The 27130-nt window shown below is 43.0% G+C and overlaps 1 protein-coding gene across 1 annotated transcript in view; it reads left to right on the forward strand.

Moving 5' to 3' along the window:
• Positions 1–27130, forward strand: part of PDE6C (phosphodiesterase 6C) — a 48069-nt gene that overhangs the window by 11889 nt on the left and 9050 nt on the right. Inside the window, exons 8-15 of the mRNA XM_047703304.1 lie at positions 3213–3260; positions 7101–7250; positions 7836–7979; positions 9259–9327; positions 14082–14228; positions 14468–14575; positions 14974–15083; positions 20798–20885. Of these exons, the coding sequence (XP_047559260.1) occupies positions 3213–3260; positions 7101–7250; positions 7836–7979; positions 9259–9327; positions 14082–14228; positions 14468–14575; positions 14974–15083; positions 20798–20885 (864 nt within the window). The remainder of the gene's footprint in view (positions 1–3212; positions 3261–7100; positions 7251–7835; positions 7980–9258; positions 9328–14081; positions 14229–14467; positions 14576–14973; positions 15084–20797; positions 20886–27130) is intronic.

Genomic DNA, 27130 nt, shown 5'->3' on the forward strand with positions numbered 1-27130 from the left:
AACAGCACAAATATCACGTTTTCATGTTTGCAAAATGATTGTTTTTTTAAATGTCATTCCTGACTTAGTAGTAATGACCAAAGCATTCCAGTTCATTCCCGAGTCCACAGGTACCACAACTTTCAGCTTCAATATATCGCCAGACTGCTCAACCATAGTCCCTGTCCTTGGTTTCCTGGCAGGCCACCTACTAGATCCCTGTTTGGAGTTTTATCAGATTCAATGTGGCCAGCGCTGCCATGGTCAGTGTGGAGGGATTTATGCCCCGACTTTTAAGCACCTATTCTCTTCTCGGCTATTTCCTAGGGAAACGGATTTCCCTGCTGAAATCCATTTGGATGAAGTGAAGGTGTCAAAAGCCAATTTGTTGAATGGCTAATCTGACAAGTCATCAAACTGCCATATAACCAACTTGCCAAGAGATGGATTCCCAAAGCAGGGGAGGGTTCTCCCCCACATTTCGGTTCTAACACAGATCCCCTGCTTACACTGTCCCGCTGCCTTCCACATCTCAGCTCCCACCCTGGGCCCTATCCCTGCTCTGCTGGTAGCCCAGGACTGGTGGCAAACTCTTGGAAATCTTGTTTAAGGTACTTCTCACCAAATTCCTTCTTAGGCAAATTGCATTCCCAAAGTGGGAATTGATTTGCAGAGAGGTGAGCTTGAGCCATTTCCTGGGACTCCGTAATTAGGGTGAGCATACATCCCAGTGAGCCTGGGCCAGCTTCCATGGACAGTTGTTGTGCTGGAGTTATTAATGTTCTTCCCTTTCCCTCCCAAAGGTGTCACCCTATACGATGTACTTTCAAGGGGCCAGACTTACTAAAAACCCATTTTGTGCTTAGCACAGCATTTTCTCAAACTTAACATTATTGACTTTTGGAGCCAGATGATTCTTTGGGTTGGGCAGAGGGCAGGGAGGAAGCTATGCCATACATAGTGAGATGTTCAGCAGCATCACTGATCTCTACCCACAGACGCTGCACACCATCCTGGCTGGGAACACCTAGTCTAAAGGATGATGTCAAACATTACAGCAGCCTCAGCCGAACCATGCCTCCCCAGGAGCCTCCAGTAATATAGTGGCACAAGAGAGCGAGAGGCTGTGGCTCAAGAGCCTGGGTGCTTTGACTCAGTCCTGCTGTGGGCAAAACCCTTGGCAAATCCTTGACCTTGGACAAATCCCCTGACCTCTCTGGGCTTTAACACTCACATTTGTAGAATAAGGTTATTGACCTAATTATTTAAGAGATGGGGCCTTTGAGAATTTCTAGATGCTATTTTCTAGATAAAAATGATCTGCAATTTTAATCATAATTATTGGTGCACCTATAAAATGCTGAAACTTTTCCTTTAAGCTTTTTAAAACATTTCCCTCAATCATTTCGCTGGGTTGGAGAGAGAAAGTAGAGGCACGCTTTAGGGCGAGCTGTCACAAAAGTCCCGCAGCCCGACCTCTCGGGTCGTAGGGGACACGCGCACAGAGTTCTCATTAAACAAATACCTCCCAGCTCTGAATGGGACGTGACAGGCACCAGTTAATGATTTCTCAGATATTAAAAATGAGAACTAGGCCAGATTGTAGCATTGGAGGCACGAAATACAGGATCAAGCCAAGCTGGAATTAAGATGTGGGAACTGAGAGAGAGCAAGGATTTCTGAATACTGAGCTAAAAAGCTTGGCCTCTAGGATCTTGACCCACAGGTAGATGTTCTCCAAGGGCCTTAAAAGTATGGGTGGAAACTGACACTGTTGGCAGAAAGGTCAGAAAAGAGGACTAAGCTACTTCTTGCCTCTTTAAAACATACCCAAAGGATGCTCAGCCACGAATTCACTCAGGTTAGATTGTAAAATTAATGGACAGCACCCATAATTCCTTCGACTCTTAGGCTGTGTATGCTAACAAAACCTTTGGAAGACTTGCGCAGTTGCTTCCTAAGAGTAGCACAAACCCAGCATGTATGGCTTGACCACGGTTGGTTGCAAGCGCTAACACTGCGGGGAGGGGGGAAGCGGGGGTGACCCCCAAGAGCCAGGGCAGCGGGGGTAGAAGGCCTTGCTCCCCGTTCACCAGTGTTAGAGTTTCGACACCTTTATGAGCAGGTTGTTAAACTGTTGCCCACGGTGGGAGTATTGGTGCCACGGAAATGGGCAGATCTTAAAAGTGAGGGCCGCCCCGCCCCGCCCCTCCCGAGGAGAGCGGGCCACACCATCCCCCTCACTCAGACTCCACTTTGAGCTTCCTCCCATGGTTTTGAACAATGTCTCTTAACCTTTTTGATCTTCTAATTCCTCATCTTTAAAAGAAGAAGCTCAAGCTTAATGATTAAAATTCCTTCCAACTTTAAAATGCTATGATTTTAAGGATCTACTATATAGTTTTGGTGGAAAGAAAGTTATAACATTTTACTGAGATGTTTGTGGATATGATCTGACATACAGATAATTAAAAATTACCAAGAATGGAATGTTTCTTGTCCTTGGGATTGAAAGCAGTAGTTTCTGAATTCAGTACTTCACATGATATCTCAGAGTGACTACTTACCTTGTACCTAAATCTGCCTGGCTGCTTCCTCCTCCCTTAGCCACCTGCCTGCAACTCAGGTCCCACATCTGAAGGAAAGAAAGGAAGAAGGAAAGAAAGAAAGGGAGAGAGAGGAAGGAAGGAAGGGAGGGAGGGAGGAAGGGAAGAAGGGAGGGAGAAAGGGAAAGAGAGAGAAAGAAAGGAAAGGAAAGGAAAGAAAGAGAGAGAAAGAAAGAAAGAAAGAAAGAAAGAAAGAAAGAGAGAGAGAGAGAGATGGGGGGAAGGAGGGAGGGAGGGAGATAGAGAGGGAGGGAAGGAAACAGAGTCTTCCCGGCATCACTACCACACCTGCCCCAGAAGAACAGTCCTCTGCTCAGCTTCCTCCTCTCCTCTCAGCTTCCTCTCCTCTCCTCTCCAAATTGTTTGGAATTTGGAAGAAGAATCCTGAGAGACTGGGAATAAGAAAGAGCAACGATTGTGCTAAATGTCATACAATGACTTAATTAGACCCTCAATGTGTTGTTAGTGAGTTTGGCCCAGCCAAGTTTGGTGTGAATAATTTACCTGCGAGCCATGTAGAGCTGTGGAGGAAACCCTCCTCCGTTGCATTCTTTCTTACGTGGGCTTTGTGGGTTCATGGTTCCGCCACATGATGTTTTAGGTCTCTCATGTCCTCTTGCTTTACAGATATGTAACATGCTGAATGCCCCTGCAGACGAATACTTCACATTTCAGGTAACTTTGCCCTCAGCTAGGCTTCACCCAGGAGTGCTGCTCCCCGCCCCCCATCCCTGGAGTCTGCCTTGGGGTTAGGTGGCCTTCAAGGCTTCTGTCCCATTCACCCTGGCTGGGCCAGTGCCACCAAATAGCAGATTCTTCAGGGAAGGGAGAAGAGGTGAGAGAAGGAGGGGGGATGAGAGAAGGAGACAGGAAGCTTATCACCCCAGCAACAGGGGGTGGGAGGGCACGGTCCCTGCCACTCCTCCATTCTACCCACTCCTGGTCGCCCAGGGCTTCGAGCAGTGCCTGGCACATCACAGGCGCACATCACAGTGTTTTTCGGCTGAGTGATTAGCTGTATGCCTACTACCACCTGGATTCAACCCTTTGGTGGTTTTCCCAGGCCCTTCCCTGCAGTTTACTGGGAAAGAAAATCTATTTGTTGGGTCCTTGGGGGTCTCTCCTGCTGTCAGACTCTTGGTTTTATCTTTCCTCCTGCAACATCCAGGGATCCCCCTCCCCACCGGTCCTCTCCAACCCTCCCCACCACTCCGCAACTGCGGGGGAGAAACTGGCGTGTGTCCCTGCAGCCTCTCCTTTTCTGCCTTCTGGCCTGTGTTTAGTGTCCTGTTTTAACAAACATCCAGTTAGAGCCCGGGTTCCAGTCAGGAATAGAGACAGCCCTCCCCGTGGGGTCATCGGTCCTGGCTTCCTGTCTCACACAGACACACACACAGAGCCCCATCTCCGCCTGATGGAGATGCCGGCCTCCTAGAGCCTGAGGACTGGATGAGAAGCAGCGTCCCAAGCTGGGCAGGCAAACCTAGGCGCACTTGCCTAGTTTCCTGGAAGGTTTCCCTCCGATCTCCCCACCCGCTGCTCACCCACATGGAAAACACACAAATACCATATGGCGCATTTGCTCCAGCTCCCCACCCCTCGCAGCCACAGCCTCACGGTGACCACACTGTGCTGGTCCTGACCCTGACCTTTAAGGCAGTTGGGTGCCAGAAAAGTGTGTGCAGGAAGGAACAAAAGGGGACAAGCGCTTTCTAAAGTGTCTGACCTTCAGCAGCTGTTGTCTGACTGGGGAGGGAAGGGAGCTGACCCAGGGGACCCGGGGCTGTGCTCTGAGGTTTGAGGGCAGCCACACATGGCTCTGATGGCCCTGGCTGCCAGGAGGCTGCAGACCTGCCTGAGTAAACCTCCAGCCCATAGGAATTTCCCAGCTCTCCAAGAAACACCAGTGTGGTGCCCGTGAACATGGGCTTCTCGGGTCTCTGGCGGTGGTGGGGGTGGGGGGTGGTGACTGTGCAATGGCTGCTGGGCTGGGAAGTCCACAGTCACCAGAGCACAGGGCTGCTTCCTGTGGGCCACTCCAGCTGCTGGCTGAGCGTTGTGGGGATACTGAGGCAGATGCATTGCTGGGAGACCCCAGCTCCTCCCACCACAACATTGGCCCCAGGAACCCCCCAACAGCCCTGTGAACTCTGACAACGGCATCTTGGTCTAAGATACTGCTCCCCCCACCCCGCCCGTCCTTAGCCTGGGTCAGGACTGAATCTTGATGGTGTTCTCGGCTTCCTCGGGCCTCCTCCCAGCTTCCTCAGGGACATCACCCCTGGGGATCATTCCACAGAGCAGATTCGGGATAGGGTTGCCGCCCCTCCAGGTCTCCAGCCCTCTCTTCACCTTCCCACTATCTCTCCACCTGCTCATACCCCACTTCTATTCTCACTAGACCCTTTTGTACCTGGGAAGTTTAATGGAAAAACGACTGATTCCAAGTGAACTATGGTCACAGCAAACCTGCAAAGGCAAAGTTCTCAAACTGTGTTCCTCAGGCGACCTGGTGGATTAGCTTTCTATCGCTGCTGTAACAAATTACCACTCACGCACAGCTACATTATCTTATGGTTCTGGAGTCAGAAGTCCAAGAATGGGTCACGCTGGGCTAAAATCAGGGTGTTGGCAAGACTGTGTTCCTTTCTAGAGGCAGTAGGGGAGAACCCATCTCCTCATCTTTTCTAGTTTCTAGAAGCTACCTGCATTCCTTGGGTCATGGCCCCCTGCCATCTTCAAAGCCAGCAATGATATCATCCCTGACCTTGCTTCTGTTGTCTTCTTCATCGATTCTAGCTCTCTCTTTTCTACTTTTAAGGATCCTTATAATTACTTTGGGTCCACCTGCAAAATCCAGGATAATTTCCCTGTCTTAAGGGCAGCTGGCAGCCCTAATTTCATGTGCTGCTTTAATGCCCCCTTGCCATGAAAAGTAACATATCCACAAGCTCTAGGATTTGGATGTAGACACTGCAGGGTGTTCCTTGAAGTGGATAAAGGGGTTCTTCCTTTAAGCCAATTGAAGTGGTCTTCCATTCACAGGAAAAAAAAATAACACATAGAATTTTCTCAGTTTTAAGTTTTCATCCTATTAATTTTTCTTAAATCTTTAGTTCCTTCTCGCACTTTTCTGTCAGCAAGCTCTAACTAACTTAACAACAACAAAATACATGAACATGCCCAGGCAACAAAAGATATTTACCGAAAACTGAGAAACAGTCACTGAAACTTGTTTTGGAAGCTTTTAAAAATATACAGGGTGCTTATGGTTGTGAAGGTATTTTGTACACAGGTAATATACTCTCTGCAATTGCTTTTGTCCCTAGTCTATCTGGCAGTGTACGTAGAGAAACAGTTCACGGTATTTTCTTAGGATAAAGACTTTGAGAAACACTGTGTGCTGATTTTTTCCCCAAAACTTTTACCACCAAGACACATAAGTTGAGGTTTGATTTCCATCTGCTTTTCATTGCAAGTCCAGAGACGAACCTCTGACTAAAAGCCGCTGTTTACCGAGCACCTGTCACATGCCCGGCCCTGTCCCGTCACTTGTGCGGAGCTCAACAGTGTGTGAGACACTCTTCGGCAGGATTAGACTATAGCCTCACAGACAAAAATCAACAACTCCGAAGCATGTGGAAATTGTCTAACTGCTAAGTTGTGTGCCCCAGGCACTAAGCGCTGATTGAGTTCTGAAAAAGAGAAGTTCCATATGGGTCAGAAAGGTGAGAGAAGGTTTCATGGGAGAGGCAAGACAGGCTGGGCCTCGATGGATGTTCACTAAATGGAGCAGCCCCCAAAGCAGAAGACTGTTTTGAGAGATCAGGCAGGAAAACAGAAACCACACTAGGTATTTCAACAGAGAGAATTTAATATGAGGAATTAGCTAAACAGGTGTTGGGGAACAGAAAAAGTGACCAGGGAATACGGAGGTAACATAGAGGTAAGTGCTAGGGGGGGCAAAGAAAAGAGGTTAAGGTCATCACAATGCAGATGCTTGGTTCTAGTACACTGAATCACATGTGCTAGAACATCTTTACGGCATTCTAGTCCTGGCCATGTTCTGATACAGTGTGGAATTGCGCAGCTGACAGAGAGACTAGATTATTCTTTCTTTAAAGGTAGCCTAGTTTGGGGGGATGGTGGTGAGAGGGTAGCTCAGGGAAGACTTGGGGTGCTGTGTTAGTTCTGTATCTTGCTTCTGGGCAGGGTGCACATGGCTACACATGTGATGAATTTGCACAGAAAGGCACACACACATACACACACACACACGTGCACAAGTAAGTTCACACCCATCTAGTGAAATCTGAGTGAGATCCAGGGCTTATATCAATCTTTATTTCCTGGATTTGATAGTGTGCTACAGTTACACAAGGTGTTCCCACTGGAGAAACTGGGAGAAGGGTGCATAGCACTTCTCTGTACGTTTCTTTTGCAACATCCTGTGAATCTATAGTTATTTCAAAATTGAAAGTCGAAGCATAATCTGAATGTCTTTATTGTTTGTAGAAAGGACCTGTAGATGAAACGGGTTGGGTCATTAAAAATGTCTTATCCCTGCCTATTGTCAATAAGAAAGAAGATATTGTGGGAGTAGCTACATTTTATAACAGAAAAGATGGAAAACCTTTCGATGAGTATGATGAACACATTACTGAGGTAAGTGCGATTATAAAATAATGGAGGTAAATGAAATTCATGAAACAATGGAGGCAGTGTCATTATTTGTTACTCTGGAGGGATGTTACTGAAGGGCAATTAAGGCATGAGTCACACATGGTTGTGGTCAGTATGTGCCCATTGTGTCATTTCCGTTTCCTGACATCTGTAGACTGCAACATTTTCTTCCTGAGATTGAACTCTCGCTTAATCAAAATTCTTTACGATATGAGGAAATCAGGAAGAAGGTTTCTATCTCCTTTCCCCACCCCTTCTATTCCTTGTCATTCTTACTATCTCCCCCAATCCTCTGAGTTTCAGACTGGGCTTTATTCTACTGTGTATTTGAAATTCCTCTCCTCTAATAAGGTATTTATGGGGCATGGTGCATTTTGAAAAGCAAGGGCTCAGCCAGTTTTATTGTCTGGGGCTGATTATTAGTATGTTTTTTTTTTCTTTGGTTGAAATAAGAAGCTGGGTTGTTGATGGTGAGAAGGAGATTGATTGATAGAAAAGATGCCAATGGTTGCCTCCAAAACAAGTTTTTAATTTGTAGAGAATTGAATCACATTTTATCCATTTCAGACTCTCACACAATTTCTTGGATGGTCTCTTTTAAATACTGACACCTATGATAAAATGAATAAGCTAGAAAACAGAAAGGATATAGCTCAGGAAATGCTCATGAGTCAGACCAAAGCCACTCCCGATGAAATCAAGTCCATTCTGGTAAGTGGGGAATTCGGTTCTGTGGACATTTGGCGGCATCTAAGTGCAGCTTCTGGAATTTGTTTAATTACCTAGAGGTCTGACAAATGAGGATAGGTTTAGTCCTGGGCTAAGGAGGAGGAGACAAAGAAGGAAGTTTGGGGGAGGACCTGGGTGCCCAGCAGACACAGAGCCTTATTAGATGTCTCAGCTGCTTAGTTGGAATTGGACTCTGCTTAAAATATTAAAAAAATTTTTTTAAAAAACAGTTCATGGATCAGTAGGAGCTAGAGGAGTGGCAGCTAGATTCAAGTGTGTTAGTAAGGAAAAAATATTTCCAGGAAGGGAAATGTACCAGTCAGCTATTACCACATAATGCTGCATAACAAATATGTCAGTGGTATATGACAACAAACACCTATTTCCTCCTCAGGCATTGGTGGGTTGACCAGGCTTCAACTGATTCTTAGTTGGGCTTGGCTCTAAGCTGTGGGTTTGGTTTGCTTGATGCATATATCATTCTTCTTGACCAGCAGCTACCTGAGAAGTGTTCCTCTTATGGTAATGTCAGAAATGTGAGAGAGTAAGCCCAAGTGTGCAAGTTCATTTCAAGTCTTCACTCAACGTCACATTCACTCAAAGTCTCATTGGCCAAATGTGACCAAGACCAATATCATGGATGATGGGGAAGCAAGTGGATATTTACTAACAATGTTCTAATCACCACCACATTAAGGGAAGATATCACACACCCACTATCTTTATTCCTTTTATTTCCCTAGTTTTTGGAGTGTGTGTAGGTGCAGTTTTCTTGTTTTTTTTTTTTTTTCTTTTTTTCTCATTTTGGTTTTGCTGAGTGGTTTGAAAGTTGAGAGAAATTTTACTTAACAATTTGAGATGTTAAAAATAATAAAATCTAGGGAGGATCAAGGGAAATTATTATTAACTCATAGAAAACAAAGGAGAAAATAAAAGAACTCATAGAAAAACAAATTTTTCTCTTTCTTGCCTACATACAAACAACCTACATTTCTCTCTCTGTCTCTCAGACAGTCACTGTTACATTTTACATTTGGGGAAGAAAGAAATCAATTATATTAGGGTTTTTTTTGTTTGTTTGTTTGTTTTTAGGAAATTCTTCATAATTATACTACAGGTCTTCTTTGTATCCAAAATACATCTTTGCATAGAACTCATTACAGCATATTTTAAATACATTTAAACCAATTTTAAGAGTAGAGGAATCAGATAGAAATTTACTTTATAGGAATCTCACACCCTGAATCCTTTTACATTTTAGAAAATTAAAGAGAAGTTAAATACAGATGTAATTGAAGACTGTGAAGAAAAACAACTTATCACAATTTTGGTAAGTGTTTCACTTCTATCCTTTACATCTTTTAAATAAAATATATTAGGATACATGTTCTCATTTCTCAAGTAAGTGTTGACTTTCCTCTTCTCTGCCATCTTTAAAGGCTAAAAAGAAAAGAGATTTCTTATAAAGAGTGATCTTCTGGTTCTCTGCATTTCTTCCTCCTTGTCTCCTACAGTCCAATACACAAAGATAATTTAGAATCAGAAACCAGATTTCTGAGATGTCTGGGTGGCTCAGTTTGTTAAGCGGCTGTGTTCGGCTCAGGTCATGATCCTAAGGTCCTGGGATTGAGTCCCGCATCGGGCTCCTTGCTCAGTGGAAAGTCTGTTTCTCCCTCTGTCTGCTACTCCCCCTGCTTGTGTTCTCTCTCTCTCTCTTTCTGACAAATAAATAAATAAAATCTTTAAAAAAAAAAGAAAAAAGAGGGGCACCTGAGTGGCTCAGTGGGTTAAGACTCTGTCTTCAGCTCAGGTCATGATCTCAGGGTCCTGAGATCGAGTCCTGCATCAGGCTCTCTGCTCAGCAGGGAGCCTGCTCCCCCCCTGCCTATTTGTGATTTCTCTCTCTCTGTCAAATAAATAAATAAATAAAATCTTTAAAAAAAAAAAAAGAAAAAGAAAAAAGAAAGAAACCAGACTTCCACATAAGGAAACACAGGCACAGACTCTAAGGATATCATGGCCTTATTTATTTTAATAGTTTTGGATTGCACTCTAATCACCCCAGAAGACATGACAAAATCACAGTAGAATGTTAGACCCTCTGAGGCACAACTGTCTTCTGCCAGGTCTGGTTTCTTCCTTCTGGAACTTGGAGGAATTTGATTCTTTCCTATGGTTGCCATTGGGCCACCCCTATCATGTCCGGTTGCAATAACTTCTCTTCTTGTCATTAATACTATATTTGATTCTAGGTAGTTTTGCCCTAAACTTCTTTGCCATAGACATTTTTGCTGCAAGCATTTCAGGGCAAGCATTTTTGCTGCATAACTGATTGGTTTGTAAGGCAATCTTGCTGTAAAATAAAAAATAATAGTTCTTATATTACATAAACCTAAAAGAAATTTTAGTGAAAAAAGAAAGTGTGATGCCAAAGGAGGAGATAAATCAACAAGTAAATATATATATACATATATATGTGTATGTATATATATATATATATATATCTTATGTATGCATATAATATATATACACACACATACATATTACTCTGAATGAAAGACAAGTGCACAGAATAAAATCATTTATTTGCGCCGTGTTGCCATGAATCTACCCTATACGTTTAAAATATATTCAAATATTTTTTATTTTGCAGTAAAGTCTCTTTCATTTTTTATTCATTTTTTGGTGTGTTTCATTACATCCTTTTAAATTAATTTTTAAGTAGGCTCCATGCCTAACTTGGAGCCCAACACGATTCTCATGATCCTGAGATCAAGACCTGAGCTGAGCTCAAGATTAGGAAGCTTACCTGACTAAGGTGCCCCTCATTACACTCTTTTTAATGAATGTCCCTCTCTTATTTTTTGTGATTTTATTTTTTATGGCAAAAATTGCCTTGTAGCTAATTAGTTATGTGGGCAAAAATGTTGGCAACGAAAATGCTTGCAATGAAAATGTAATCGTAAGTGGAGATCATAATTTTGGGGGAACCTTTCTGAAATATTTGTTTGAGTTCCTAAGTTTTATGCAGTAATGATTTAGGATGAGCCTAGAGCAGATTTTATATTCAAACAGGTGTTTCTTGGTAAAGCTATTGGTTCTTTACCCATTTTATTGCTTCTCCAACATAAGGTCCTTTGTCCTCTAACTGAAGAACTAGCGACTTTCTACAATGTCATGGATGCCAATGGCCGCTTTGCTTTACAAGGAACTCTGAGGTAGCCTGCACCAATGCAGACAAAGGAGGCGAGGCAAGTCCTCCCCCTGCCTTCCTTCCCTCCTCTCCAGGACACATCAGGAGGCCCTGCACCTCGCAATTACACCGTAGACCCAGAGAGGACTTCCCAGAGAAGGACCTCGGTCACCCATGCTTAATTCTGTGTTTTTCCTTCAGTCAGTAGTTAGCGAGGCACACTCTACCATCCGGAGCACAAAAGGTAGTATAGTCTGGTCAAGAAGCCGCGTTCCTTTTTTTTTTTAAGATTTTATTTATTTATTTATTTGGCAGACAGAGATCACAAGTAGGCAGAGAAGCAGGCAGAGAGAGGGGGAAGCAGGCTCCCCACTGAGCAGGGAGCCCGATGTGGGGCTTGATCCCAGGACCCTGAGATCATGACCTGAGCCGAAGGCAGAGGTTTTAACCACTGAGCCACCCAGGCGCCCCAAGAAGCCGTGTTCCTTAAGGATAAAATACAGGCAATCACACTGCCCTGCAGGGATGAGTTTCCAGAGTGTGAGCACCAAAGGCACAGGGAGGCCAAGGGCCTGTTTCTACTCGCGGATGATGGCAGAACACAAGGGAGCTGTGGCAAGGAGGCTTGAGGGGAAAGCAGGATTTGTCTGGGCAGAGGGTGAAGCTGGGGGCCTGCTCAGGTGCCCAGGGGATCCTTCTGGGAGTAGATGGAGTGAGGCAGCCTTGAAAGGTGCCATCAGAGCTGCTCCCAACTGCCCTCATCCCAGCTTAGCGGGGAGAAGACTGGCCATTGGGTGCCCAGAGTTCCTACTTATTAGACCAACCAAACCAACCAAACGCCTTTATTTTTTATCGACCCTCTGTACCACATATTGTAAAATAGCTGTTCTTCAAATTCTTTAATTTTTGTAGTAAACTACTTTGATTGTTTTGCCTGTTACTGCAAATGAGACCTGGGGGTCATTCTTCTGAGAACTTCTTCCTTGGATTCTTGCTAAAATGCACACTTAGACTTTAGTGTGACTGAGCCTTTAAAGCATTAAAATCATTTTCACATCCTATCTTCACTCTATAAATTGTAGGGCTGAGACAACCTCCAGCAGGGAGTCTATGTGGCCCGGGGTACTGCCCACCATACCGCTTTAACCTTCTCTACTCTGATTTTTAAAAGATGTGCTTATTGTCTGCCTCTCCCCATGAGAATGCATGTTTCAGGGACAGTGACAGTGTCTGCTTTAGTCATCCATAATGCCTACAACACAGATAGAAACCAATAAATGTCTATTGAATGAATAAATGATGAATGCATAAGAGGAAAAGAAGAACCTACATGGGCAAGGAACCTGGGAGTGTTTGGACAGAGAAAGAAGGTGACAAGAAGGAGTAACGAAGGACATAGGCAGGTTCTATGAGAAACGGAGAAAGGGTTTTTGTGAGCTGAATCTTCATTATTTCTCTGTGAGGCAGGCAGATAAGATTATCATTGCTTTTCAATTAAGACGGCAAAGACAAAATTGTTACTATTGTTGTTCATGTTTCACAGATGAGAACACTGAGGCTTATGCAGTCTGGGAGATATAGCTAAACTGAACCCAGAACTAAAGGCTAGTCTCTTGGCTCTAAACCATTGCTTTGGAGGGCAAAAAAAATCATGTCTGCCTGATGTGACCAGTCTGAGACTAGCCCGGGTGAGAAGGCATCACAGGGCTCTGGGAGACCTGGGGAAGGGAGAGAAGGGCGACGGGGAGAGATCAATCCAGACTGAGGGCTTAAGGGATGAGAAATCATAATTTTGCTTAAAATAGCCATTTACCATTTGGTATTAAAATTTGTGTAAAATAGAGCATGAACTATTCCTCCTGGGAAACCATAACTTGCTGAGCAACACGGCCTTAGCACAGTGTGCAGGACTTAGGACTGGCTCAGTAAATACCCCTTGGACTGAATTGCTCCTGCGCGCTTCCGGTGGACCCATGTCACTCTTCCTAGCTTCTTTCTCCCTCCTGGAGCTTCCTCTCCTCCCGTGGGATGGTCTCCTCCCTGCCTTCCACCAAACCAGCTGAGTCTACACATCCTTCCAGAATCTCTCTCCCTCTAATTCCCCCTGCAGCCTGCCTTCAGTCTCTACCCCCAGCCTTGGGCCCGGGATGTTGTTACACTCTGTGAGTATTCTAAGTTCCCACCTTTCAATGATCTATATTAGAAATATTAGAAATATTTCAAAGAGCTAAGTTCCTTAAGGGCACGATCCCTATTTTTATTTCCCTGGCCATGTCAGTCGTCACGGGCCAAGTTCACTGTTTTATCCATAGTCCTTGATCTAACAAGGTGTGGGGTGAATGAGGCGTCATTCATCCCACAGACGTTTCCCAAGCCCCTCCCTGGCACAGGCCTGCGGACACCGGGAGCCACGGCAAATAAGACACGCGCGATCCCACGTGGCAGAGTCCGCGGTCTGCGAGCAGGTAAAGAGCAGATAAGAATGAATGAAGTGATCGTTCACTGTTCGCCAAGTAGTTCTGAAAGAGGAGAAGAGAGAAGTCGAATCCTGAAAATGGACCAGGCTGCTGCAACAAGACCTTTTCTTTAGCATCAGAAAAAGAGAACGGCCACTGGAGATGGATTCAGAATTGAATTCCATCTCTCAGAAAGTTTCTTAATGAAGCCAAATCTCAGCGTCACCCTCTGGAAACTGGGGACGATGGTGTAGGCTTGTCGGGGGATCACACACGGCCTCTGCATGGCCCTGGGGTCAGGTGCACAGAGGCTCGGGGGGCTGCACATGGTCCCCTTTCATGGTAATTCTGCTTTACACCCCATGTGAAATAGGGGAGAGCAGGGTGGGGTGGGGGAGGCAGGTAATCCGAAGCAGTCTGCCCTTGTCTCCGCAGAAAGAGGACCTGCCAGACCCACAGGCGGTGGACCTGTACGAGTTCCGTTTCAGTGATTTCCCCATCACAGAGCACGAGCTGATTAAGTGTGGGCTGCGGCTGTTTTTTGAAATCAACGTGGTGGAGAAATTCAAAGTACCCGTCGAGGTCAGATAGCATGTAATTGAAAGGAAGGTGTGATGCCATTGCTGCCCTTGCCTGTGTTTCCCGTGGTTCAAAAGATTAACTTCCGTTTGGGTTTTCAATGATTATTAACTTTGTAAATATATCAGCTTGAGCCCTGCAAACAGGACCAACCTATCTTTTTAGATAAGATGGTCACAGACCTTCTGATCTTTAGAATTCGATTCCAAAGTCTGAACAGAGCTGTCTTGTTTGGGCGGCAGGTTCTGACCAGGTGGATGTACACGGTGAGGAAAGGGTACCGCTCCATCACCTACCACAACTGGCGGCACGGCTTCAATGTGGGGCAGACCATGTTCACTCTGCTCATGGTAGGTACAGAGAGCTGTGAACCGCGGGAAACCTGCACATTTCCCTCGTGGGCACGATGACAAGCGGCTGTGGTCCATGGTTTTAGATCAGTAATTTTGGATCCTATAAGCCCCAAACGCCCCTGTAGATGATGCCAGGCAACATGGGTATCCCTGGGCACGTGGTTGGATGAGTACCGTGGCATTCACATACTCATGGCCTTAATGGAAACAGTTAGGAACCTGCTGGGTTTTGTAATTGCTGGGAATGAGCTGCGGTACCCGAGATGTAAAGCCTATTTGCTCTACAAACCGGGCAGGCCATCTTCTCCTTTGCAGGCAGGCCTCAGTGCGCCCGCTCAGAGGTGTATATGTCTAAGTAAATATATATATATATATATACATATGTGTGTTTTTAGACAGGAAGACTGAAGAAATACTATACGGATCTTGAAGCCTTCGCCATGCTCGCAGCTGCCTTCTGCCACGACATTGACCACCGAGGCACCAATAATTTGTATCAGATGAAGTAAGTGACGAGTACTGGTGATGTTTGAAGCCGTCTTGGGGGAGAAGAGAACTTGTCTCTTAGCCTGTCAGCTCTTCTCCATCATGTTCAGGAATCTCAGAGTCACGTTCTGTTCCTTCAGAGCCTCAGCCCTCATGATAATGTCTGCTCTTTCTCCCTGGATGTTTGCAGCCTGCAGCCCCCGTCCCCTATGGTTTTCATCTCCAGACGTGCTCTGCCTTATTCATAAATACTGTCACTCCTCCTCTCCTCAAGTGCTTAGTCAGAGTATGGAATTCATATATGAAAGTGCACCAGGCTTGGGCTTACACGCACACACACTTGTGGAACATCCCCAACCAGAGGGCGTTCCTTTCTGGGCTCACTCCCCTTCCCTCCCCTCCTGAGCTCTCCTACAGCTGGCGTGGCACCTTATCCTCGCTGCCACCTTCCCCTCCTGCCCCAGCCAAGGGCAACAATGAAGGTGCAGTTTCTCAGCTCAGACAGATGTGGGCTCACTGGGTTCACAAGTGATTTACACTTTGTAAGCCTCAGCTTCCTCATCTGAAAAGTAAGAATTGTAGCAATGGTACCTAACAGGTAAGATCCTTGTAAAAATCAAATGAGATCATGCATATAAAGCATTCCACTCCTGGTAGCCTCCGGACAGTAAATAAACACTAAGTATTATTATGATGTCACTGACACTCTTCAAAATTCATCAGCAATGCCCGTGGCCAGCTGAGCTCCTTGATCATGGCTTTTAAGCTGCTCTGTCTGACTTAGACACACTGTATCCTCATCCCTGATATACTACTTACCCCTCTCCGGAGGCACCAGGCATTTAGAGAGAAGTCTGGGTTTGTGGGGTCCAACCACTTCCTGGTTGGGGGAGCTTGGGGAATTGGTCTATTTGAGATTCCATTTGTGAACCACAGAAGGGGCACGATATCTACCTCTCAAAGACTGTTAGGGGACTCAAATGAAATTACGTGTATCTGAAACTACACAGGAGGTGCTCCAAAAAAATCTACTCAGTGAATGAAAAGCACCCTGTGAGTGGTATTGTCAGTCTCACCTTCAGCAACTCCAGCTATGGGGCTTTGTCTTGAAAAGAGGATTGGCTCTGTGGCTTCGGGCAAGGGACGGATTCCCCTCCAGAGATCCCCGTGCACGCGGGCCATTCTGCACTCCTGCATGCCAGTGTCCTGACAGTGGCTGGGTTCCCTTCCTCTCCTCTGAGCACTGGTGTGGTAGCCACCTCAGATCTACTGAGTAGCCAGGGTGTGCTGCCCCGTGCTGAGAACTTGGCACTCATCGCCTCTTTGAATTCTCCTAGCGCTCCTACATGGGTGCTCCTATCACCTCCCTCTTTTACTGAGGAAGAAACAAGCTCAGAAAGGCAAAGTCCATCTTGCCAAATTGGATGTGGCATCTGGCCTCCAGGAAGGATGCAGCAGGTCTCTGCTTTGGCTGGGCGTGGGGTCTGTGTGTGTGCCCCCATCCATCTGCTGGGGGGCACGCTGAATGTCTCCTGCCATTTCTCTCTGTAGACTGGACGGCAGGAATATGAGACGGTGGAAAGACTGGGACCTGTGTACGGGTTTCCTCACTGCAGGCACCTTAGCATGGGTGTCCTTGGTCCTGGCAGCTCTGCTATGCCACCATGATCAAACACAGCCTTGCTGCATGCTGTCCTTCAATCGTGATGCTCACTGAGGCTCTTCATATCCCCATTGTTCTGGAAGAATTGCTTAGGAGTCCACAGAGCTATGGAGACATGATGTTGGCATGTTCTTGAGAAGGTGGAATGAAACACGATTATTACTCTCACATTGATGGTGACAAATCAGCTTGCCATGGAGGGTGACATGAAGCAGCAGGGATCACAGATGACTCTGCTTCTTGGCTGGACCTTGTGCGCCTGGTCTGATTTCTTGTCTCTAGAATGTCTGGCCCCCTTGGTTCTGGTTTCCACCCTCATTTATTAGCCTTATAGACTACCCTCTGACAATGCCTTAAAAACCTTGCCATTTTCAGATTTCTGTCGTTACCTCCAGTTCTCCTACTCCCTTTGGTTCCTTCACTTTTCCAGCCAGTTTGTTTTCTGCTTCACTCATCTCTAAGCTTACTGATTTCTTTATCCCTTTCACCCCTTTTCCTTGTTTAGTTTTTCAGCCATCTTGTCTTTCTGCCTCTTTTCTCTCCTCCGTCTTCTCCCTGAAGAAATGCAGTTACTGGGACAAAATATGAGGAAAGTTAAAATTTATCTTATCCCCCATCCAACACAGGCCTCTCCTCGACTGCCTTCCTCCCGACATCCTTGAGTCCATATCTGGCTTTTCCCATAATGGCCCACAGGACACACCGTTCTACTCTTAGATGATTCTGATGGTTGGATGTTCTTCATGATACTGAACTGAAATTGGTCTCCCAATCACATCTGTTTGTCCTGTTCAGGTTTCTCTCTGGAGCTGCTAGAATATGTATAATTTCCATACCACAGACCATTCCTTCATATAAAAGAGAATTATCACTTCCCCCTCCTCCTTTCCTGGTTGAACACACCCAGCTGTTTAAACCATTTCATATATAAAGTTTCCACGCACGTCATTTTTTTGGCTATTCTTCTGTGAATCCAGTCTAGTGTTTTTATGTCATTCTTTAAATGCAGGTCTTGGGGCTTAACACAGTAATCCAGACAGGATCTGAAGTGTTTTACATTTAATCTTAATTAAATTTCATCTTCTTGATTCTTCATTTCACTCTTAATTGAAATCGCCTTTGCCATACTCTGTCAGCCAATGGATTCATTTTTTTTTTCCCAGTTTTTTATCATTGGAAAATTAGTCATGATTTCCATTAATATTCATTCAAGTCACTGGTAAAATTATGCATCAGGATAAGGGCAAGGGCAAAGTTTTGGGGCCCAGGACTGGAAACCTGTTCTCATGGTTTCAGACAGTCAATTAAGCCCACTCATTGGGCTCTGCTGCCCAGCTGTGTGAGCGGATACACTCACTGTTCCAGGACCTACTGCAGATATCCTGAGGCGCCCTGTCAACTGCCTTGCTGAAATCCAGACACAGGGGTTCTGCGGCCTCTGCCCCCACCAACCCTGTCACAGAAGGGTCCATAACATCAACCTGGCCTCATGTATTCCTTCTAAACCTGCTTTGGGATTTCCTAATGATTATTCTATAAGTGCTTACAAACTCTGAAATAGTTTAAACTGTTTCAGAGATAAAGGTCAACCTTCCTGTTCTGTCATCTACATATTGTGTCATTTTCTGCTTCTTAAATTTTAGGATAAAATTTGCTTGTATCCAGTCTTTAATCATCTCCTCCACCACCTCAGAATTCTCTAGGGAATACTTATGGTGGTGTCCCTCTCCCCAACAACAGTCCTCAGATTTCTTCAGGAAGTTGGGATATTACTCGTCTACCTTAAAAGAACCCCTTTAGCACTTTCTTACCAACACTGTCCCTGGCTGGAGTCTTAATTTTCAAAAATCATTCTTGAAAAGTCCAGGAAAACTGGTAGGTTGGCTAGTCAAGGCACACCATGATCTCCTGCTTGAGTTTCTCTACTTTTGTTATTTTCTCCCTGGATAGTAGCACAGTCTAAACTAGCTATTTTCCATCCTTCAAGCTTACTGTTGGCAGACTTCCAAAATACAGAGAATTATTGATGGATGGTATGATTTAAAAAAATATTTTTTTCTCGGTATCCCATGGAAACTTTTAATGACATCTCTGAAATTTACTTTAAAAATATATCTTGCTAAATTAATTTTCTCTCCAAATATGTATATACATATGTGTGTGTCTGTGCATGTATATAAATTAATTCTTTTTCTTTTTGCTGAACCATCTGTGAGTTGCAGACATCATGACATTTTACCCCAAAATGTTTCAGCACGTATCTCCTAAGAATAAGGGAGACATTTGCCCATAGAGACAAAACAAGATGATTATGCTGAAGAAATTTAACATTGGTACACTACTATTATCCAATATAGAATGTTTATTCAAATGATTCCAATTTTCCCAATAATGTCCTTCATAGCTTTTTTTTCCCCTTTAGATTCAGGATCTAATCAAGGATCACCCCTTGTGTTTGGTTGTCCAGTATTTTTAATCTCTTTAATCTGTAATAACTCCTCAACCTTCTTGTATCTTTCTGAATATGGCCATTTTTTAGTCTAGGCCGATTCTTGTGCAGGAAAAAGCCCTCAATTCGGATTTTCCCAGTGGTTTCCTGCTTACCAGATTCAGGGTAAACATTTTTGGTGGGATTTCTACATGGATAGTACCCTTCTCAGTGCATCAGGAAACCCATAGTAGCAATTTGTCCCATTATTTATGAGGTATAGTTAAATTATTTATGGGCAATATCCAGGAGCTCTCTTTAGGTAAAGGTACATTTTCTCTTTTGTATTAATAAATAATCTGTGAGGTATTATTCTGAGATTGGGTGTATCTCTAAATCCCCAGAAATCTTTCTTGACTGATGCTTTTAAACCTAAAGGAATTAAAGACACCATTCTTTTCTGACCGGAATCGAGCTTCAATTAATTTTTTTAAATCTCCAGTGCTAACACAGAGGAGGTATTTAAATATGTCCTAAAATTATGATCAATTATCATATTGTTCAGACACTGTTCCCTAACTAGAGCATGTGGGTTACCAGACTTGTTAGTGACCTGTTACTATCTCTTCTACTCTCTAAACTTCTGTTCTTTCTCAAATAAGATGAAACTTCTCTACTAAGGCTGCCACTCCTATCTCTGATTTCTTCCTTTCTTAAAATTTTTTATTCATTCCATAGTTCTTATAACAAATTCTTCATACTACTTGTGTAGGCCTTTGACCTCAGCCTCTCTTTATCACTTCCTCTATCACTTCCTCTCTCTACCTTTTATTTTTGAGGGCTTCCCCTTCTCAAACAGAAAGACTTGAAGGAAGACAGGGCACCCAAGACTGCAGTCCCCACTTATAGAAAGCTGTGACCTAACAGTTAACGAATGGGAAGTTTAACTTAAAATTGATGTCCCTGTCTTAGAGGAGAAAAAAAAAAAATGATCACTTTATAATCATTTTTATTTTGGTTCCTGGAAATTCTTTTTCTTTAGTCTTAAGATTTTATTTATTTGAGAGAGAAAGAGAAAGAGAGCATGAGAGTGGGGTGTGGGGCAGAGGGAGAAGCAGACTCCCCACTGAGAAGGGAGCCCAAAGCAAGGCTCCATCCCAGAACCCTGGGATCATGACCTGAGCTGAAGTCAGATGCTGAACTGACTGAGCCACCTAGGTGCCCCAGTTCCTGGAAATTCTTAATAAACATTTTCCATGCAAATGATCTGTGGGCCTTCAAGAGGTTTGTTCCATGTTCGGGGAGTCACAGGCCAGTGCCATAAGCTCCAGGGAACCTCAAGATTTTAAACTTAAAGATGCAGGGGATGAACCAAACTTCCTAATTTAAATAATTCAGTCATTGTATGCATTCAACAAATTAGCTTTCTTAAAGAATTTTTTTAAAGAGTGTTTCTCTTTAAAAATGTTCTAAATCTAAAAAAATTGGTCCCAATATGTTCCTTTCGATCATTTCACAGGTATTAGAGGAGAGGGAGAAAGAAGAAATGGAAAACATCCTCAGAGAGTAAAGACTTTATACTGTATGGACTTCCATGTAATCTCTAAGCTGCTGAACTTATGGCATATCCTCTTCCTCCTAGATCTACGTCTCCATTAGCAAAGCTTCACGGATCTTCCATTTTGGAGAGGCATCACCTGGAGTACAGTAAGACTCTCCTGCAGGATGAGGTACATGAGCCCTTCTCCAGCTCAGAAGCTCTGGATCAAAGCACTAACCCACAGAAAATGCCTAGAAAGAGGACAGCCTTGAGTTACGGCACTTGGCAGCCTATCCCCTTATTGTAGTCAATTGCTAGAAATGCCTATTTTGCAAGAGTTTTGAACAACCAGGCTGGAAGGAGCTGAGATAGAAAAGAGCCATAGGAAGCCACAAAATCTCTGTGGGTCTGTGGAGAAAGAAGAAAAATCTATGGTGGATGTGAGAGGGCCCTGTTCTCCCTAAGGGATATATATATGGAAAGGGGAACGTAGGCTACATAGCCAATGATTTTCTTATTCACGGGGCATGCCCTCTGAGGCTTTGTGTCGTTGAGGAAGTCAAGCTTTGGTAGTGGAGGTAAGCAGGAAACCACAGTACAAAACAGAAACAGACAACTGCGGTCAGAGAGGCACTGGTAATGCTGAGATTCTAGAAGGAGATGCCACATTCAAGAGTGGGTAGGGCACAGGGAAGCAAAGGGATGGGGTCAGCGACAGCTTTGTGCAGGAAGCTTGGTCTTGAATTCACTTTGATTTGCACATGTCCTGTGTTACTAACATTCCACAGGAGGCTGTCATTCTTCTTTTTATCAATTTTATTTAAGGGGTATATAGACTTGGGGGAAAGTGGATATATATTCTAGTTATACTTAAAAAAAAAAAAAAACCTCTTGAGAAATTCCAAGCTAAAGCTGATTGAAACGAGTCATTATTATATGGAGGGAAACATTTTGTCATAGCAGAGAACATGTTGGGAATCACACGTGCTCAGTCGGGAGAAATAAGCCTTTTGGCGGGGTGGAGCTTTTCTCAGTTTCTGTAACAATCTTTTATTAAAGGCTCAGGGAAGGAACATACAGATATATGCCTGAGCCCAGAGATAACACTAAATTCTCCCAAGTAATGTAAAGCAAGTGGGGAAACTTGCAAGGTAGATTGACCAGGCAGAAAGGTGGAAAAGAAAAAAAAAAATAGTTGAGTGTTTTTGATAGCCTGTGATTGATTCCACGCCCAGACAGGGAGACCCAGACCCAGTGCATCAGAATTCACAGGGAGAATTCACATGGAATTCATGAATTTATCAGAATTCACGCAGGTTGTTAAAAAGTTCCTGGGCTTCATTTTGCACTTCCTGACGGGGTTTTCTGGGATTCTGGCCCAGGAATTTGCATTTTTAGCTTTTTTTAAGATTTTATTTATTTATTTGAAAGAAAGAGTGAGAGAGAGCATGTGTGGGCGAGGGTGGGGGAGCCACGGAGGGAAAGGGAGAAGCAGACTCCCCGCTGAACAGGGAGCTGGATGCCATGTGAGGTTCAATCCCAGGACCCCCGGGGATCATGACCCGAGCTGAAAGCAGACACTTAACCAACTAAGCCACCCAGGCGTCTCATACATTTTTAATGAGAATGATAATTCTAGTGTACAACCAGAACCTATCCCTGCAGTAGGGTTTATAACATAAAAATGATGATATTATCTGTTCTATGAAAGTTAAAAGGAGTGGAATTGAAAGTAATTCAGGAAGACAAGAGTAAATTCCTGTTACTAATTTGTTATGAGTCTTTGTTGGGACAATCTTACATTTTTGAGTAAGAATTTTCCCTACTTTTTATCAATTTTATTTAAGGGGTATATAGACTTGGGGGAAAGTGGATATATATTCTAGTTATACTTAAAAAGTATATGTGGTGTCACTGATTATGTTACACCACAAGCTGGTAGTGTCGAATATAATTTATTTTTTAATTTTACATGTCCCTACAAAGCAAAATATATTTTAAGAACTTCAACCAAGGGGCGCCGGGATGGCTCAGTTGGTTAAGCCTCTGCCTTTGGCTCAGGTCCCTGCTCAGCGGGGAGCCTGCTTCTCCCTCTGACTACGGCTCCTCCTGCTTATACTCATAAATAAACAAAATCTAAAAAAAAAAAAAAGAACTTCAACCAAGTATTTAAATGCTTAACATTGGAGGTTGGGGGGGCAGTGGAGGTGGGGCTAGGGGGTGGTCTTCCTATCTCCTATGGTTTTCCTTTCTGGAATTTAAAGGTTTAAAATAGACTTGTGGTTTTCCATCTTAATTTTTTTTTTAAATTTTATTTATACTGGAGTCTGAAATTGGTTTTGATGGCTATATAAAGGCTTATTATTCTTTCTAAAAAGTCATACTGCATCTGGGTAATCCATACCACCTTGGCACGGACCTGTCTACAATGCTATCCAACCTGCTAATTGCAAACTTACAGGGCCTGTAAATAGAGTAGCTAGGCAATGCAATCACAGAGCTTTTTATGAGCAGGCAAATGGAACACTAAAAAAAAAATGAAATTTTTAGCCATCAGATGTTCTTTTTACACTTTTGGGAGACAATGTTGTTCTTCCATTTGTTTTTTTCTGTATAAAGAAAATATTTGCATTAAAAGCATTTAAATAAGATAAATCCTCATGATTTATATAACAATTTTGGCATTTTGTGGTCATTACTCATTTTATTTTGCATATTAGTGAGGCTTTGAATTAAAATGTCCTTATGTTTTAGTAGAGTGGGATTCACTGTTCTGAGGATTAAGAACCACCTGAATTCTAAACCAGACAGAAGTCCACTCTTTCACCTGAGTCAACAGGTGGAAAAATGCTGGTCAAATTTGTAAAAGTATAAATTTTAACGCCATCCTGTATTGTAGAAACAACAAAATGAATTTCTCAGCTTAACTAACCGGAACCTTGTTATTATTCAAAACACTTCTTTACAGAGTCTATAATTCTACTTAGGCTTTCTCATACCAAGCCCATCGTATACAAAGCAGTGAAGAAGAGGTGAAATATCCTGTGTTTGGTCCCAGTGAGCCATGAACATGTTAGCAATCTCTTTTGATGGGTGTTGCAGGTACCACACTGAAGGCCGGAGCAGCCTGTGCTCTCTCCTGCCTCACCTCACCTGAAAGCCCTACTCGGGATGAAATGGAGTCACTCCTGCTTATTTTGGTGGACCACTCAGAACTGATATACTTACTGCCATTTTAATAGTCGGGGAGAAGAAACAGACTCTCTGTGGGCTAGTGAGAGCCACTGTGCACACCGGGGCCCACAGGAGTCAGCCGGGAAATAGGCCTCCTCTCTTGCTCTCATGCACCTCTTCCCACCTCAGGTTTTCAGCACAGTCTTTGGGGAAACAAATGGAATATTACATATGTACATGTTTTTAAAATCAATGACCTCATAGTGGTTGTAAAAATTATACTTACCAATATGAAAACTCAATGACAGGGAAAAATTCAAAAACAAATATTAAAAAAATTATTTCAAATCCTAACACTCAGAAAATAGCTATTTCGTTACCACGTGATGAACTTCATTGTGGCCACCCTGTGAGTATACAGGCAGGATGGAAACAATTTTAGAAAAATGGGTTATACTATCCAAGCTTTTTTAAAAGTCAGAGTTACATTTTTAAAAGCGGCTTCATTGAAGTATAATATGTGTACAATAAACTCTACCCCCTCAATGTGTACAGTTTTATGAATTTATATAATTTTATACACCTAAGAAACCACCACCACAATCAAGATATAGAACACTTCTATCACCCCAAACCATTCCTCATTCCCCTTTACAGTGCATGCTGCTCTCTGCTCCCAGTCCTACACAACCGTTGAAACACTTTCAGTCACTATAAATTAGTTTAGATTTTTGTAGATTTTATATAAATGCAATTATACAAGTAATTTTTTGTGCTGCCTTCTTGCACACAAAGCAATTTTGAGATATGTCTGCATTGTATATATCAGTAATTCATTCCTTTTCATTGTTGACTAGTTTTCCATGTATCTTTATTTAATTCTATTTGAATTTAATGGAAGAAACATTTTGGAAATGGAAGGAATTGCAGAACTTTGGACACTGTCTTTAAGCAAGAGATACTAGCTCTTAAAGAGCCCTCTACAATGAACAAATTTCTCACAGTGAGAAATTGTGAAATTGTGACAAACTAGAGCTCAACTTTTAGAATTTTGATATTTTTGAAACATGAAGCAATTAAGATACTTCTCCTTCTTCCCAGATCTTCACTTCTGTTTTGTAAGGTGTTTATTATCATTACTATTTCTTTTATCATTATCAGTATTTACAAAATTCACATGTTGCTTGATAATTTCCAGAATTGTTTACCCTTTTTAAAAGGATAATTTTACTTAAATTCCAGTTAGTTCACATACAGTGAAATATTTGTTTCAGGCGTACTATGTAGTGATTCGACACTTACGTACAAGGGTGCTCATCAGAACAAGTGCCCTCCTAAATCCCCATCCTCTATTTCTCCCGGTGCCCCCACCCCTTCCCCTGATGGTAACCATCAGTTTGCTCTCTGTAGTTAAGTCTGTTTCTTGGTTTGCCTCTCTCTCTCTCATTTTCCCCCCCATGACCATTTGCTTTATTTCTTAAATTCCACATATGAGTGAAATCATATGGTATTTGTCTTTCTCTGACTGACTTATTTCACTTCGCCTAATACCCTCTAGCTTCAACACAATTGTTTATTCTTTTTTTTTTTTTTAAGATTTCATTTATTCACCTGACAGAGAGAGAGATCACAAGCAGGCGGAGAGGCAGGCGGAGAGAGAGAGGGAAGCAGGCTCCCCGCTGAGCAGAGAGCCTGATGCGGGGCTCAATCCCAGGACCCTGAGATCATGACCCAAACCAAAGGCAGAGGCTTAACCCACTGAGCCACCCAGGTGCCCCACAATTGTTTATTCTTAATTCTACTCTTAAATGGGCCCTGTATTTAAAATTAATCCTTTTATTATGGCTTCTCCATTCATCTGTATTTTATTTTGACTCACACCTTGATTGGCTAGGTTTTTGTCAAATGGCAGTTTTTCCAAGAGAGGCTAATCTAAGTACATGTTTAAGAATACCTGTTTGTTACATTTGTTTTTGAAGATCAGTTTGGCGGGACATAAAGGTCTTGCATCACACTTCTTCTCAGAAATTGAAGAACATTGCTTCACTGTCTTTTGGCGTTGAAGTGTTGTCCTGAAGAGCTGTATATGGCCAGTCTTTTTGTCTTACATATGACTTGTTTTTTCTGCATGGATGTTCATCTGATACTTAATTCTTCATATTTTAGTAATGTCATCTGGATGTCTTGGTATTGATCATCTTGTATTAATTTTTTCCTGCTCTAATCACTGACTCTGCCTTATCTAACAAAACAAAAAAAAAAAAAAAAAAAGAAAGAAAGCAAGAAAGAAAGACAGAAAGGAAAGAAAAGAGAAGAAAGAAATAGTAAAGGCCCCAAATGTCTACAGTGAGAGGTGTAAGACATGGGCCCCAAATTTGGTCAAGGGCTTTCTAGCCACTAATATAAAACAGAAGCAGGATCTTTTATATGAATCTATATCCATAGGTTATAAAGAAACCACTTAGAATCTCTTTTTTAAAGATCCTTAGATATGAAAGAATAGAGAAAATAAAAAGAATAAAGAATTAAGACAGGGTTTTTCAATTAGGAGACTTTCCCATGTTTTTAAAGGAAAGTGAAAAATGAGTGAGAAGGGGCACCTGGATGGCTCAGTCAGTTAAGCGTCTGCCTTTGGCTCAGGTCATGATCCCAGGGTCCTGGGATCGAGGCCCATGCTGTAGGGCTCTCTGTGCAGCAGGGAGTCTGCTTCTCCCTCTCCCTCTGCCTGCTGCTCCTCCTGATTGTGTCTCTCTCTCTCTGTCAAATAAATAAAATCTTTACAAAGAAAATGGGTGAGAAAAAAGATAAAAACGTGATTCAGGTCTATATGCCTATTTCATAACCATCAACTTCATTTGGCAAAGCCACTATCCATGTCCTTTGGCCTGTATTCCTAAAATGATGGATTTGGAATATGAAAGCTTTTGCAAAATGATACATATTGTTACAATATTATTAACTAGATGTAGTTTGTTGTTTAAAACCATGTAATCATCAAAATGATACATTTTGGAATACAAGAGCTTTTAAAAACCCCTCCCAAATTTGCTCTCATTTTCTAGAACACTATGAAGCTGATCCATTTATGAGGAGATAATTAGTGGGAAGCTCTTTGAAGAAAGGTCTAGTTAAATTGTAAGACATAATTTCAGGAAAACATTTTAAGAACAACTTGGAGAGGATTTTTTCCCCTAGTAAATACATGGGTACTAGTTTAACTTGTAGTTTCTGAAAGTTTTCCAACAATTTCTGTGATTACTC

Source organism: Lutra lutra, chromosome 14 (genome assembly GCF_902655055.1).
Source record: "Lutra lutra chromosome 14, mLutLut1.2, whole genome shotgun sequence".
Taxonomy (NCBI): domain Eukaryota; kingdom Metazoa; phylum Chordata; class Mammalia; order Carnivora; family Mustelidae; genus Lutra; species Lutra lutra.